Source organism: Rhea pennata, chromosome 3 (assembly GCF_028389875.1).
Source record: "Rhea pennata isolate bPtePen1 chromosome 3, bPtePen1.pri, whole genome shotgun sequence".
NCBI classification, from domain to species: Eukaryota; Metazoa; Chordata; class Aves; order Rheiformes; family Rheidae; genus Rhea; species Rhea pennata.
The window spans coordinates 35,531,947-35,547,473 of NC_084665.1; the positions used below are offsets into that span (position 1 = coordinate 35,531,947).

Genomic DNA, 15,527 nt, shown 5'->3' on the forward strand with positions numbered 1-15,527 from the left:
ATAGACAAGTAAAGAACCTTTGTATTAACTTGTTGCACCTAGCTTTGCGTTTTCTGTGCAATAGATTCTAACAGTGCAAATCGTGTAACCCATATATATATATAACATAGCTTGGTGTATCTTGCTGTTAAAGGCATGAGGGTAAAGATGAATATATCAGTCTGAGTATGTGAAAGCTATGAGGCTTAATTACTGGAACAGTTGAGAAATTCTCCTAAAATGTAAGAATAAATGCCTTACAACTTATTTGTCTTAATCTGTTTATGGCTGGGGCCTCGTTGGAGCCCAGAATCTTTCACCATCCTGAAATTGGTGTTATCTCAACTTAGCTTCAGAAAATCGTCTCCATGAAGATCTAGATGGTCAGTAGTTTTGGGAATGATGTATAGGAAAATGATTCTCCTTTGATTTGATGCAATTGTACCCAGCTGTCCACTGAAGATACACTTATGGAAAGTATGATGCTTGCTGATATGACAGGTAAAGCAAGTTTTCCCATAATAATTAACCAACTGAGGAGCAGTTGCATGCAGGGTGTTGAATTTACACAGTTAAATTCACACAGACAACGATGTGAAGGATGGAGAGAGAGGACAGATGGAAGAGATGGTGGCTATTTGGCAGGTGGCGTTTTGGAGGAGGTCACCCTTCTGAAAGACCTCAGCTTTTTTGTCTGTTAGACTGACCACCTGAATGTAACTCCAGTTTTCCATCCTTGGCCCTTGATTGATTTGATCTATCTTGAGTCATCTGAAGATGATGAGGACAGTGATGAAAAAGTAACCATTCAGAAAGAGAGAGTAAAAATGCTTACAGTTATATATGTTCCTGGCTTTCCATTTTCTATGCCGTATCTACTGATTCTGTGTGTTTAAATTATGTACGTTTCTTAAGTTCCTGCATGCAGCAGCTCCCTTGTTACATTAGTTCTTATGGAAAAATTGCTTTGATATCTGTTGACCTCAGCTATGAGACTGAATGTCTGACATAAATCTTTCAGTGTGAGCATTTTTTCAGCCTCTCTCTAAATGGTTACGTTTTCATTGTCATCATCTTCCTCAGATGAATCGACATCAATCAAAGGTGAAGGATGGAAGAATGGTGTAATGATGACAGTTAGCAGAGCAGGATATTAAACAATTGGTAGCAGAATTCTGAAACAGCAGATAGAGAAGTGATGGAAAATAGGGTGTTGCCCTATGGTGAATTCTGTCCATCTAGGGAGCATGTGGGAGTTGGCTAATACTTGATGAGCACTTTGCTCCATTTCTAGTGGGAAAACCTCTGCAGGACAGACATCCCTTGTTGACTTCTGACAAACACCTCATCTGCTGACTTCTTTTTTGGGGAGCCTTACTGATAGTGCCACAGCTTCCTGCTTGGTCCAAAACACCTACTAGGCCTAAAGGAGAGTCTGAGGAACGGTTAGATTTACTTAGGAAGCTTGTCCTCTTTCTACCCTGTAGATAAGTGGAGAACCATTGCATTAACTCTTCCTAGCCAAGCTTTATTCCATGTGTTCTTTTTCCTTAACAGTACAGACAAAGAACTCAAATATATTAAGGAGTGCTGGTTAATGTTTTGTTATTTTAATGATCTCAGACTGCCCTCCTTCCCCTACCAGGTTCTTCCCAGCTTGGATCTTTCCCACTTCCAGCTCCGACCCCACCTTTGCATTAAAGCAGGTCTGATTTTTAATCAACATTTCTGCCTCTGATTATGCTGCCTCTTGCTTTGCCTGTCTGTTTTGAAAGCAGCTGTGGAGGGATCATCTAGTGCTCCCAATTTAGCTTTCAAACAGCAAACAGAAGGTGAGGTAATGCTCTAACCAGCTGTTAGCAGAAGGCTCCAACCACCTGTGGCTCTGACAATCATTGCATTTTTAAAGCAGGGATTCTTCTCCCTTTTGACAGGATTGTTGCTCTCAGAGGTGTTTTACCCTGCAGCCTCCCTGCTCTTAACTTTCAATTCTTTTATTAAAAAGATCCAAACATATGGAGGCAATTGAATTGCTTGGGTTGGTGATGGAATAGGAGCCTGCTGCTACCAGATTGCATCTTTGAATCAGCAATCACCTCTACCTGGTAGCTCTTCTGGGGTACGGGTGAGATCCTCTATGGGAGATGAGGAGAAACTCAGCTGATTCCTCGTAGCAACTGCATAACCTGGATGCGAGCCCTAGCAGTGGCACTAATTGGATGCTGTCTGGAGTCCAAAGATTTATTGCTAGATTTGCTGTGGGGAACATGCTGGCTGATGTCTGTTTTCTTTCTGAGGGTAGCTCCATTGTGGCAGGAAGCAGCTCGAATGCAGGAGGTGGCTTCTGTCCAACAGTAAGACATGCTGTCCAAGTTTCAGATGTGTATTGTTTCTCAGCTTACTGACAAACCCATTAAACAAGGTGCTGAAAGTAGATGTTCATAAGCAGCAGTGGTGCTGATCATGTCTGTACAGGTATCCCACAGGCATTTACTTCAGCCTAGATTCAACCCAGCTGGCAGAGGTTTAAGGGCTGGGGTCACCTTACATTCCCTCTATAGGCAGTGAATGGAGGAAAGTAATGCCAAATGGAGGTTCCTACTGTCCAAATTGTCCTCTGGAGATGTCCCTCTCACTCTGTCAGCTTTGGCAGAATATGGTGTTCCTAATTTGGATACCTCAGAGAAGAGCCTGAAGTTAGATAGGATTGATTTGAGCCTTAAAGTCCCATTCCAGCTAGCTCCAGGTTTGTTGCCAAGCATGAGGAAATGATCAATCCTTTCTCAGCTGTTCCAAATCTTACTCAGGAATGTGAAGGGCCATCCTAGGATGATGAACACTGCAGATTGGCTTTTTCTCCTGTTTTTCCTTTACACTTTGGGTAGAAGCATTGGAAATGCTTCCTGCTGCGATAAGCCAAACAGTTCTCTTTCTACTTGTAGGCTGCAGTTGATACCTGTTGCTGTCTGACCTGTTACAGGCTCTTACGCCCTGTCTGTCTCTGCCAGCTACAGGAAGAGATTCACAGAGAGATGTATATTCAGATTTATTTTTTTAATTTTCTTCTTCCCCCCCTGTTTGTTTGTGATTCCTCTGGCATTTAAAACTCAAGGGCAGTATTTCTGCCTGGGGAAGATAAAGTCTGTATGTGAACTAAAGCTGTACTCCTGCCACCTGAAGATCAGAGAAAGAAAAGAAAAAGGAAATGTGAAGAAATATTAAAAAAAGCCAACATCATCTTGTCAAGAGCTTAGGAAGAAGAAAACAGGGCCAAGTTTTCTCACTTTAATATTGATATTGGGGGTTGCTGGAGTAGGAAAGAATTATCAGTAGGACAAAACCCAGTAGATATGTAAAGACTTGCAGTAGGCTTAAGCTGCAGCATGGGAGTCAAGTTAGATGGCATGAAAAACTAGTGGTACATCATGAAGTGGGAGGAAAGATGTGGATTCTCTATTTTGAGAGGAGAATCTCATTTGACTCTTTCTTTCTTTTTTTTTCTTTCTTTCTTTTTCCCTCAGTTTGCACTGGCATTGAGCTGCTTTATTCCCAGAACTACCCAGTTAAGTAGCTCTCCTATGAATTATTGAGTAGTAAGATAACTGGTTCTCCGCCAAAATTTAATACCTATGGGATGCTTTGGGGGAAAGAAGATCACCGGCTGACTGTTAGTGAATGTTTAGATCTAAACTATTTATATGCTACAGGGAGTGGCATGACACTGCCAGCCTAATACGTTAAGCAGAAGTATGTAAAAACGGATGTGTGTTTATCAGTCTACATCTCCTTGTCTGCCAAAAGACAGTGGCAGAACTGAGCTGTGTGTTGGTGGCTTGCCACCACCTGGGATAGGGGCACATCCCTCTTGTGGGTAATATGGGTCAGCAGGAGAATCCCACACCTGTCCTAGCTATTGCCCTGCTTCGCTGGGCTCTGACTAGCAAAATTGGCTGTGAGTTAGAGGCAGTATTTTCCCGTAAGTCTGCAGTAAAATCTGGATTTGGGTTATGACATTGGTCTGACAGTAACAGAAAGCATTAGCTCTGAAGCAGGCATGTCCACTCTCTTACCCTCCTTGTTTCTCTTGGGCATAATTTACCTAATTGGGTGATGTGAAGGGAGGAGGATTATCAGCATGCATTTCACATGGAAATGTGTATGTCTTCTGTACACACACCATCTTTTCCCACTCATATTTTTCAATTAGGGGAGCATACTGTTTTGAAACCAGTCACTTGAAGATATGTGAGGCATGGGAATGAGGTGGCTTTACACTGCAGGGAAATACTTGCCTTTGTAGTGTCTTCTTAGTGTGAGCTAATTGGGCAGTGAGTCTGAGTGGAGTGCGTGTCTGGGCAAGATTTTTTTTTTTTTTTTTTTTTTTTTTTTTTTTTTTTGAGGAGGCATCTATGTGAGGAAAAAATGCCTGGAAATTCCCGCCCAGGATGGTCTTTTTTCAAAGCATCTTGTAAAGTGAGCTGGGGTCTCACGTGTTAATCACTACTGCTTGTCATGCAGAAGAGGAAATTCTTAAGCAAAACCCTCTTTATTAAAGCAAGGTGAAGACTGGCTGAGCTAATTGGCTTGGAAAGTTCAGAGGAGAGGAAAGTAGAAAAGCTGGTAGTGCATATATTTCATTTGCTCTTCTTTAAAGAAGCAGTCAACTAGCACAAAGCTTAAGCCTTCTTTGCTCTGAGCCCTGCTTCTCTAGTCCCTCTGCCTACTTGTCTAGCAGAAAAAAAATTTTGTTTGAGAACATTTTATTAGAAATAAAAATACTTGCAACTTGTTTTTCAAACACTTTGCAGATATAAATTTTTTATCTCTTTATACATAGAGAGACTGAAGTGCAAAGGCAAAAGGCATAGATGAAAGAAAGCGATTCTGGGTTGTAGCTGAGATTGGTTGAGCCGGCTTTTCTCCATGTCCCTCTTCTAACTACTCAATTATATCATCTCTCAGAACAAGCAGAGGAGACTGAGCTTGTAAATATTGGTTAGATACTAGGGTTTCTACAGAGAACCCCGCTTTGGTGCCTGATGTACATTCTTGGAGTGGGGGCTATAGGTGCTATTGGAGGGGAATAGAATTGCTGCGATTTCCCAGCCTTGTGATGACAGAAGAACTTTTAGCTTCAGTGGGGAGCCATGGTCTCTCCTGGAGCTTACACATTTTCCTCCTGCTGTGAACTCGAGGGTGCAGCATCTTCATGGCTATGACCTCTTCGGCACCCCAGGTTAGGAGACCAGGGGGCAGTAGCTGGAGGATGACAGCATCCTCTACCAGCACCGCTTTGATTCTCTAGGGAAGGCAGGGCTCAGTACCACTGCAGGATGATGCGTCTCAGAATTTAAATGGATGCTGGATGGAGTTGGGTATGTCTCATAAGGCCTTGGCAGCAGCCCGCACTGACTTCCTTTCCAGAAAGAGAAATTACTGTCTGGTTTCTTTAGCCACATTCAGTAACAAAACACACCTAATAGTGGTAACTAACCAGGGAGGGCAGTCTTTCTTACCAGATTTTCCTTTGCGGTGTTAATTCAGTAAGTAAATGGTCAATTACCAGCTTGTGCACATGGTTTAAGGCAGAGACTACAGGCACCAGTGCAGTAAAGGTAGCTGAGCTCGGAGGGGGTTGTACAGCAATGTGGGCTGGAAGCTGCTGAGGATAAATCTGCTTTCTAATCTAGTGACACTTGCTGTATTCATCGTGTGGGTTATATGATGTATTTCCTAGTTTTAAGTAACAATGTAAATGAATGACTAGAGTGGAGGGTGTTTGTCACAGGGAAGGAAGCTTGGGCCAAGATCTGAAGTATGCATCAGGATACAGGACTCCTGTGCTGCTTTTCTTTCTTTCTTTCTTTCTTTTTTTTTTTTTTTTTTTTTTGAGAAGAAAAGAATTGATGACACTTTCCCTCCCTGAGAGCTCACCAAGCTGTCCCAGAGCCTCCCAGCCCCCGTGCAGCCCTCTGCAGGATGCTTGCTGAGCAGAGAGGGATGGGGTAGGGGAAACGTGGCAGGGTGAACAAGGACCTCCCAGGTGAGGACAGAGTGTGAGGCCCAGGTATTTTGTTGGCTCTGAAGTTCAAAATATCTGTAGCAGCTCTGGCCTGGAAATTACTTCGGTGCCCTTGGCGTCAGGGGATGTGAATCCTCTGTATGGAAACAGGAGTGCAGCAGCCCATGGCGAGCTGTGCAGACCGGCTGTGCAATGCAGGCTTGCCTGTGAGTCATGAGCGAGCTCCTCAGCTCTGACAGCCCTTTCGAAACAAGCATTCAGGAATTGACCAGGATATGCTATTCATGGTCCTCAAGCTACAGTGGCAAAGCAGAGCTTACAGATGTGTCATGCATAGTAACACTGTACCATGGTGTCCAGGACTTCCAACTTTTTCAGTTCTCGTCTCAGCTCTTAAAGACAGGTTTTCTCACTCTGTGCTTCCCTGTTCTGTACATACTGATTTGTGTTAAAAAAAAAAGGCTTTCCTCTGATTTCTGTGCACCAGTCCACTCAGATATGAGCATTTTCTTGCCTTTCACCCATACCAGCTGCAGCAGCCTCATGGCAGCATCATCATTTTTCTTCCTGGACCAAAGGAGAAATCATCTTCCTAGGCAGTGGTAAGAATTGCAACAGGAATGTTAAGTCAAGTCACACACGTACCCCCTCCTAAAAAAAAAAAAAAAAAATCTTTTTGTTTTTACCATGCAAGAAGAGAACTTTCCACAGTGCCTCACTGCCATGCTAGAGTGTTCTGACTTCATCTCTGGTGAATGAAGCATCCCTGACAGCAATGGATACCTTCCAGAGGCTTTTAAACTTGACGGAAATCTGCAGAGATCAGACAGCATTGCAGGGGTCACTGATTACCCCTCCCTGAGCTGAGCTGTTCCAGAGCAGGACTGCGTGGGTAACGGTCCAAGGAGACTGTGGTCTCTCTATCAAGCTCTTTGGCTGTCATGAGGAAGAATATTCCTCCCTTCCCTAGTGCTAAAATAATAAACAGACTTTTAAAACAAATGTTTACAGACTTGGCCATAGCCCAACAGCCAGTGCATTTCTCACCTACCTGGCAGAACAATGCATTTTATTCCTAGTTAATCTCCAGCAAAACCAAGAAGATGAGAGGTTATTGCACAACTTCTCTGTTGTGCTCCCTTTGCTTTTGCTTTTACCCTTCATTATCATGAGCACCGTGCCAGCATAGCAACCCCTTCAGCGCAGAGCATCTGCTCTGGCTCATGGCAAGGGAGCCGCCCGCAGCCTGGCTTTGCTTTAGGGTGCCTGACTTGCCAGTGTAGGTTGCTTGTGTTCAGCTGATTTGATTTACTTGTAACAAGCAGGTGAGTGGTTATGTTTTTTCCTGTTGCACAATAATTCTGCTGCAAAGACAGGCTGCCCTGCCTTGTGTTTCACAGCAGCAGCATCTTGAAAAAGGTTGCTAGAGAAACTGTGCTCCTTCAGTGTTACCTAGAACAGTGAGGCACTGCCCTCCTCACTGCTTCCGTGGTTCCTCCAGTCATGCTAGTTCTTCTGGAGTTAAACTGTGCACTAGGAAAAGCAGTAATTGTCTGTATTTGTATGCTGCGTTTCTTGCCAGGGGATCCCAGAGCCCTGCATATGCAGAGGATTTTTATGCCCTCTTGAAGCGTAGCAACCTGTTGCCCGGAACGTGGCAGCTATTTAGCAGAGCACCTCTGCTGTATTTACTGGAGTTCATTGGAGACCTAAAAGGAGGTTGAGTAACCTACCAAAGGGGTGAAGAAGGCAGTGCATTACTGTCCTCCAAGACGGTCCCCATCTCAGAATTTACTAGAGTTCCCAGTTCTGGAGAATCAGATGACTGGATCATCCAAACAAACTTTCTTTTTCATTTAAGCTGTGGCTGTAATGAGAAAAGGCTGTGTTGTTATCTGTTAGGATTTGCAGTCTGAAACCCTGCATGGGAATAGGGGGTGGTGGGTCTTTTTTTCTCCTTCTTCTTTTTTTCTTTTTTCTTTTTTCTTTTTTCTTTTTTCTTTTTTCTTTTTTCTATTTAGTATATAATCTACCTGAAGAAGTGTGGGCTGCCCAGCAGGCACTAGAGGGCAGAACTGATGTCTGGCTCTGTAGCTGCTGCTGACCTCTGTTTTCCTTCATACCCATTGGTTGGCAGCCTTCAGCAGCACCACCTCAGCAGCTGCCCCTTGCCATAGTGCTGCATCCTTTGCACTGATGGGATGACCTGTTTCTGCTCTCTCCTCAGAAAACCCAGGGGCTCCACAACTGTCTGCAGGTTTAAGGCTTGTTGGGCATTTCCTAGTGCCAGAGTAGAAAGGAGAAAATATAATCAATTTTTACTGCATAGGTACTGTCAGACATTCCCTTCACAAGGTGATAACATAGGACCAGAGCCTGTCCTTGTGCAAAGCAAGTAAATTGCATTTCCCAGCTGAAGAAAATTAAATATTTTCTGAATCCTTGTCTGCTTTGCTGTTTCTACATCCTGAAGAAGCATTTGGATGGTCCCAGCCCCCCTCGTCTATCACCCTTTTCTGTCCTCAGACATTCCCCCAGTTGAGACACAGGGTATGTCCTTGCTGGGGGAACAACACGCTTCATCCTCTTTCAGCCCTTTCATCTTCCTCTGTCCCAGCTCCATGCGAGGGAGCACCTCTGTGGACTAAGCAAAGCCGCTCTCCCACCCCTCTTTCCCCCTTGCACGAGGTAGATTGCTTGGAGTACATCTGGAGTAGCTTTGCCATTTTGGAAGCTTTCTTTTCTTTTTTTTCTCTCCTCTTTCTTTCCTTCTTTTTTTCCCCCCACCTCACCAGCTGGCCTTGATTAGACTGTAAGACCTTACCAGCTTCAATTAAGGAGCAGATGTGACCCAAGAAATGGGACAGCAGCTAGGGATGGAGATGACACACTCATGGCACTAGGTCTAATCAAACAACTTCTCACATTATTCTCTCTGTGAGGTGGGAGACATGCAAGCCAAAGGCAAGTCACTGCTTAGAGCACCTGCTGAGACACATTGCTAGCAAAGCCATCCGTAATGAGCTGACCATGCCACTCATCACGGCAATGTGAGCTCAGTCAATGGCTAGTTTTGATCCACTTACGTGTAATAAAGGGTCCAGAGATTGAGATTTGAGAATGAGTACCTGGAAAACAATTAGTCTCTGTCAAACAGGGACTTACAGGGTTGAGGGGATGCTTGTATGCTATAAGCCTGTGGGTTTGGTTGCCTCTATAGGAAAGAGGACACTGTGCAGCATACAGGTGGTGATGGTAAAGATGATGAAGTCTCTAGGTGGGCCCTACGTGGATCAAACTATAGGGGGCAGAGACTAGTGTGCTGGAGCCCTCCAGGCACAGCTGTGTTCAGGGCAGCAGGGATGCTGTGTGACCTACATTTCTTGTTGCATCTGTGTCTATGGCACAGCAAAAGCTTCTTGTTGCAGGTTTTGGGGTCTGGCTGTGCTGCATCAGCTCTGGACCTCTTGAAGAGGTAGGTGCTCTGTAGATCTGTAGTGCAGAGAACTTACCTGTAAGAGAGCAGATACTCTGAACCCAGAGAAGGTGAGTCATGATTGTATTGGAGCTGCTGTAAAACTGTTCCTTCTCCCTCTTTCCCACTTAGGCTAATAGCTAGTTTGTGTTCAGGCAGTCTTTCTTGTTTTAGAAAGAGAGCTTCTAGTTATCCCTATGCTAAATGTTTTAATTAAAAATTTAATGCAAGTGAAACATGTCCATCAAGTGGCTGTTGAATCTGAAGTTCTCTACCATTGCATTGATTATTTAAATAAGGGGTGGACCTTCATTTTAATTTGACAAAATCTGGTTGCCACTAGAAAGTAAACATCCTCTTAGATGTAATATATGCTTGTCTCCTCAGAGACACTGCTGTGGTGACTGTGCTGAATGGGATGGCTGTTCCCTGATGGCATCCCTGTCTGTTGCTCTTGTTTGGTCTCCAGTTCCCCCTGTGGTGGAGCCAGCATTCCAGGACGTGCGCCAGGGCATGGGGCGCAGTGTCACCCTGCGCTGCACTATGCTCAAAGGGAGCCCCATGAAGGTGGCCACCTCCGTCTGGCGCTTCAATGGGACCCTTCTGGCCCAGCCCCTGGCAGAGCAGCAGGACTACTCTGAGCTTAAGGTGGACATTGTGAGCCGGGAGACCAGCGGTAGCTACGAGTGCAGCATTTCCAATGATGTGGGAGTATCCACCTGCCTCTTCCAAGTGTCTGGTAAGTCGCAGAGCACACATTGGTGGGAGATGAGAGAACAGAAAAGGTAATTACACCTGAGATGGGCAAGACAGATTGGGATGTGTGCATCCAGTGTGTACATCCAGTGAGATGAGGATGGACACTAGTACTCCGTGGTTTTGCTGCTGAATTTTATGTAAATCCAGCAAGTATCATAATGGGACTCCTCTTCAGCAACTGCTAAAAGGGATGGCAGAGTTATAGCATCTAAAATCATACATCTGACCTAGTCACTTTAGCTGATCATTAAATCTGCTTTTCCCATGACCCCAGAATTGGCTGGGGTACTGATTTCTTTTGAGCTCTCAGAGAAAATTGCATTGATAAGCAGTAAATTCAGACAAAATACTGGGTTTTTAGTCCAGGACCAATTCATAATATATTTCAAAACAGGGCTGAGCAAATAAGAACAGGTAATATGCAAAGAGATCAGATTTTGGAGCAGCTCTTTCCTGAGGTTTGAAAAAGCTCGTGTACTGGTGCTTTTGCTGCTCTGACTCTGTGGTTTAGTGTGTGCTGTAGCTCTGAGATGCTTTTGGGAATAGTAAAGCCCAAACCTTGTTTCTACTGTTTGATCCATTCTCCAGATCTTGCCATCATCCCTTGAGATTTCTTAGTATATGTCTGGCAGTGGCTTTTGCTTTGGAGCTTTGGCCTTCTCTGCTCTGTCTTCATGCACTTGCAGCTCTCGTGTCACTAGCTAAATTATGGCAAAGTATACCCCGCCACGAGCCGCCACCTCAAACTTTGTCCCTAGCAAACTTGGGAGTGCTCCCAGATCTGAATTTCTTCCTGGAACTGCTGACGAATGCATAATGCCATGTGATGTGCCATGCTGTGCCCCATGAGGTAAGATCCCTGCATTGGAAAGCGATGCTTATCCCTAAAGAGCATTCACCAGGAATGCAGTGAGTGTTTGTTTTGCTGCATCCCTTCTCCACTTAAAAAGCGTTGATACTGGATGCTGGCTTTTCAGCTCCTCCCATCTCTGCCTTTGGCCTGGACAGCTACAGATAAATTAGACCTCTTAGCCTGTACAGGAACTTGAGAAATAATCCAGTGTTAGACTGCTGCCCTTGGGTTCAGGAATGCTGGAGTTTTAATTCTCTGGTCTGGTGCCTCCTTCCTGTGTGTACAGGGGGGAATAGCTTAGTTCCTTTTTATTTCTGTATCTTTTCTGGGAAACATGGACCATAAACCTTCCTATTTATCAGGGAGGCAGTGGTTCATTAGTGAGTGTGAGGTGTTCAGATGTACAGGTAACAGAGTGCATAAACCTGCCCAGAACTGATAGGTTTATGTGATGAGATTAGTTTCTCCTGCAGGCAGGAGATTAGCTTCTTGTGTTATTTTGAAAGGCTGGTGAGACATCCAACCTGCACTCCCAGAGCAGGTTGTCAGGGTCACACACAGTGGTCACCATGTGCCCTCCCACTAGCTACAAGCACAGACAAGCTCTGAAAGAGTGACTGCATCACCTTTAGCTTTTTCAATTGAAAGCAAGAGAAAACTTTCTACCTACAATAAAACTTTTCAGAAGGAAGTTCTGAAAGTATATGTGCTGCATTTTTATGAGGCCTTTTTTTAAGCTTCCATTTCTATCTTAGAGTCAATTAATAAGTAATTAATATTACACAAGATGATGATCATCAGTTCTGTTTTTATTTCTGAATCCATTATGAAGCTTGACTTCCACAGTCAATACATGTTGAATAAGCAGCAATTAGTCTCTGAGTTGGTTCCGAACTTCTTGCTTGTGTAAAAATTTAAGTCAATAAAAATAACAAGAAAAAAAGGACTTGGAAATAAACATCAATATTATCCATCTGAGTTCATAAAAAATAAACATTGAATCCTTTCAAGCCTAATTATAGCCACATAGACTGACAGAGCCTATGATTCCAGTGGAAAGGTAGAAGTGTATGCAGAGGACTGATCAGGGCAATGTTATTTATGTCCTTTCCACTCTCCAGCAACCCACTCTGTCCAGACTTGTTTCTCATCCATGCAGGTCCTGACAGGGCTTGAACTCAGAAGGAAGTGTTTTGGCTGAGGCCTAGTTCCTGCCTTGCCCAGGACCTGCCAGAAACCGAACTGCACAAGGAGGAAAGAGAGTAATTTCATACAGGTCAGAGACAGTTATGGGTAAGACTTTGAATTAATTCTGTCTTGCTCTGAGGAGCTGTGCACAAGACCTAAGCCAAAGTTCTTCTGCTTGGACATTGTGGTATTTTGGACAATTTTTGCTTTTAATGGGAAAGGAGACTACCTAAGCCTGTAGCACTTCTTAGTACAAGCTTAAACTTGCTCTTCTTTCAGCATGTAAAGCCATGGTCCAGCCATGCCTGCTGCCCCTCTGGGCTGTATCCCACACCACCTTCTGACAGTGCTTCAAGGGCTAGTTTGGCTGGGCCAGTGCCAGGGAGGGCCTTGAGGTCACCTCTAACAAAGCGGGTTGGCGTTTGTAGACTGCCAACTGTCAGCACCCACTTTCAGTACTGGTGACACCCACCTTTGGCCAGCAGCATCTACCATACATTAGCCCACCTGTCTGCAGGTTGTATGGCTGTAGCCTCTGAGCTCTGTTTGCTCAGGGTTCAAGTCAGCAACTGGGAAAGCATGAAAAATCCTTCGTCCTCTCAACCATCCTGTTTCTCTCTAGTTCATCATTTCTCTGGTCTTCCCTTCTTGCTGCTGCCTTCTGTTTTTAAGGAGAGACACTGTTTAAGAAAAGACATCTTCACCCATGCAAAAGCCCCTTTTGCTTTCACCCTGCCTGAGGTCATCATCCCCTTTGCCGTGGAGTTGACTGTCACATTACAAAGAAGCTGGAGTACTGTGCTGCCAAGGCAGGGGAGATGTAGAAGGAGTAAGGTCATCTTTTTAATGCCACAGTCCCTGCATGATAAATAACATTTTTCCTGTGACCTACTGGCCAAATGATCCTTCCTCGGGGATTGTTAGCAGGAGACTCTGTAAAGCGGCAGATGAACCAGGAGAAATGCCAGTTTAAAGCTTTTACCTTAATCTAAACTACAAAGCTGAGAGAGGAAAGATTAGAGCTAGTTCCAGCTGGAGAACTGAAACTGTTTCCGCCTTTTCTGGTGTTGGTCATCCCCTACTGACAGTGTGGGATTGTTAACCCTCCCAGTAGGTTAGCTTGTGGAGGTAGTAGTAGTTCACAGAAAATGGTGGTGTGAACAGTTTTACCATGTCAGTGTGGTACGCAGTGCAACACCAGTTAGAATAGTAATTGCCTGTTATGTCAGAAGTGAACTGATAAGTTATGGGAGGAAAGCTGTACTACTTTCACCATGTTTCCTTGTAGTTTATTTTCTCCTTCCATCCTACCCTTTTACTTTCCTCTTTTTTTTTTCTTTCTCTCTCCAGCAAAAGCTTACAGCCCAGAGTTTTACTATGACACTCCCAACCCCACCCTGAGCCAGAAGCAATCCAAGAATTACTCCTACGTCTTGCAATGGACACAGAAGGAGCCTGATGCAGTGGATCCTATCCTCAAGTACCGCCTGGAAGTCAGGCAGGTAAGGTCTGCTCAGTGCACATCCTTGGGAAGAGGACCTCTCAGCAGGTTGTTACATCCATGTCTGCTTGCCAGTGGAGAGCTGAAGTTAGTAAAATAGGCAGACCCTGGTGACCTTGCACCTTTCCTACTGAGTGGTAGAACCAGGCTGATTATGCAGCTCAGTCTGATGTTGAGTACGATCAAGCTTTCAAAGTCCTGTTGCCTCCCATAGGACTGTTTCTGCTCTGTGTTCTGAATGGGGTTTACAACCCCACTGTCATTAGGAGATGTGAGAGATTTTACAGGCCAAAGATTCAAGCAAGTAGAATACCAGCCTCCTCACTCATACGAAATAAAGGGAATATGCTGAAGAGCTCTCAGGCAGAAACTACAGGGAAAAGTCATTGGCTGTTTGAGTTGCAGAAGGGTTTTTGTGCCATCACAATAATGAAGTTATTGGGATTGTATAAACCCCACATGGGAAGAGAAGTGGGTTTCAAGGTTTTCTGAATCTGAAGAGAAATCATACTAGTGTACGAGGGAAAGAACTGATGGAAATCTGAAGGCATCACTTGTTGGAGAAGGTTAGGGAAAAGAGTTCGATGTTTTTAAAGAACATATTAACCTCCCAGGATACTTTCACCAGGCTCTGTAAAGTGCCTACATCCTTCCAACATTTTGTAAAAATGGGGAAACTTAGAATTAGTCATTCCTGCTGTTCAATGATCACTTGGAAATGCATGCATTTTGCAAGGAAAAGCTTGTTTACTGTAGATAGAAAACAAAATAATTAAAAAAGATCCAAGCATGTCTCTCTCCTCTAGGTCTGCACAGTAGGCTTCAATTTTATGTCTCTGTTTGATTTTGAGCTCTCTGGGGTGGGATAGTCTTTGTTTGTAACTCATACAGTGCAGAGCACATTGTCAGTGCTTAATAATAATTCAGGACACAGGGGAGCCTCTAATAATGAGGACAGTTTGTCACAATACCACTTCGCTGTTAGCTGAGTTTTGCTGTTATCAGCACTGCAACTCAACAAACTAATTTGTGATTTTTATCCTTCTCCAGTGGTGTTGATTTTTTTTTTCCTTTTGCACAGTGCTTAAAAGTAATCTTGTATTCTTGATTCTCATTGAGCCCCTAGTGAAAGGGATTAAGAGAAGGAAAAATCACATTTCTGCTTCAAGTTGTGACCTAGAGGAGGCTGAACACTTGTGAGAGTTTAATCCTCTGATTTTGTTCACACCCTATCAGATACTGCCGTTGATGTTTCTTTTTTGGCATTGCTGCATAATATTGATTATTGGGTGGTTTGTTTTGGAGAAATGTTGTGTTTTAACTCTGCTGTAACCTAGTTTCATGTATGGGCAAGGTCTTAGAAAAAGCTGTGGGTGCTACTGTGGTGGATGAGTCTGAATAAGGGATGGCAGAGAGAAGTAGGAGAAGTTTTGTTTCCCATTTAACTCGAGCCCAAGTGGGGAGCAACCTGGAAAAGGCTCGCACAGTATTGCCTTCTGGTTCTCCTTCTACAGTCAGCTGCATTTCATAGGGAGGTCTCTACCTCCATGTGCCATCCTGAGGTTTCACAGAGCCCTTTTCACATCCTTCCTCCCCAGCCCCAGAGGATCACCTCCGCTTCTTGACTACAGCCTGCTCATTCCCAGAGCAGTCCCTCTGCCCCTGCCCTGCTGTCCTGGTGTTTTCCCTGAGATGTCTCACTTGTGCTCTAAACAGCTATGAAAGAGCTCCAGACTTTTCATGCTTTTGC

At 44.2% G+C, this 15,527-nt stretch overlaps 1 protein-coding gene across 1 annotated transcript in view; it reads left to right on the plus strand.

The window, feature by feature from the left end:
- The window catches only part of MDGA1 (MAM domain containing glycosylphosphatidylinositol anchor 1), a 141,071-nt gene that overhangs the window by 78,091 nt on the left and 47,453 nt on the right, over window positions 1–15,527 (plus strand). Inside the window, exons 9-10 of the mRNA XM_062573615.1 lie at window positions 9,946–10,215; window positions 13,627–13,778. Of these exons, the coding sequence (XP_062429599.1) occupies window positions 9,946–10,215; window positions 13,627–13,778 (422 nt within the window). The remainder of the gene's footprint in view (window positions 1–9,945; window positions 10,216–13,626; window positions 13,779–15,527) is intronic.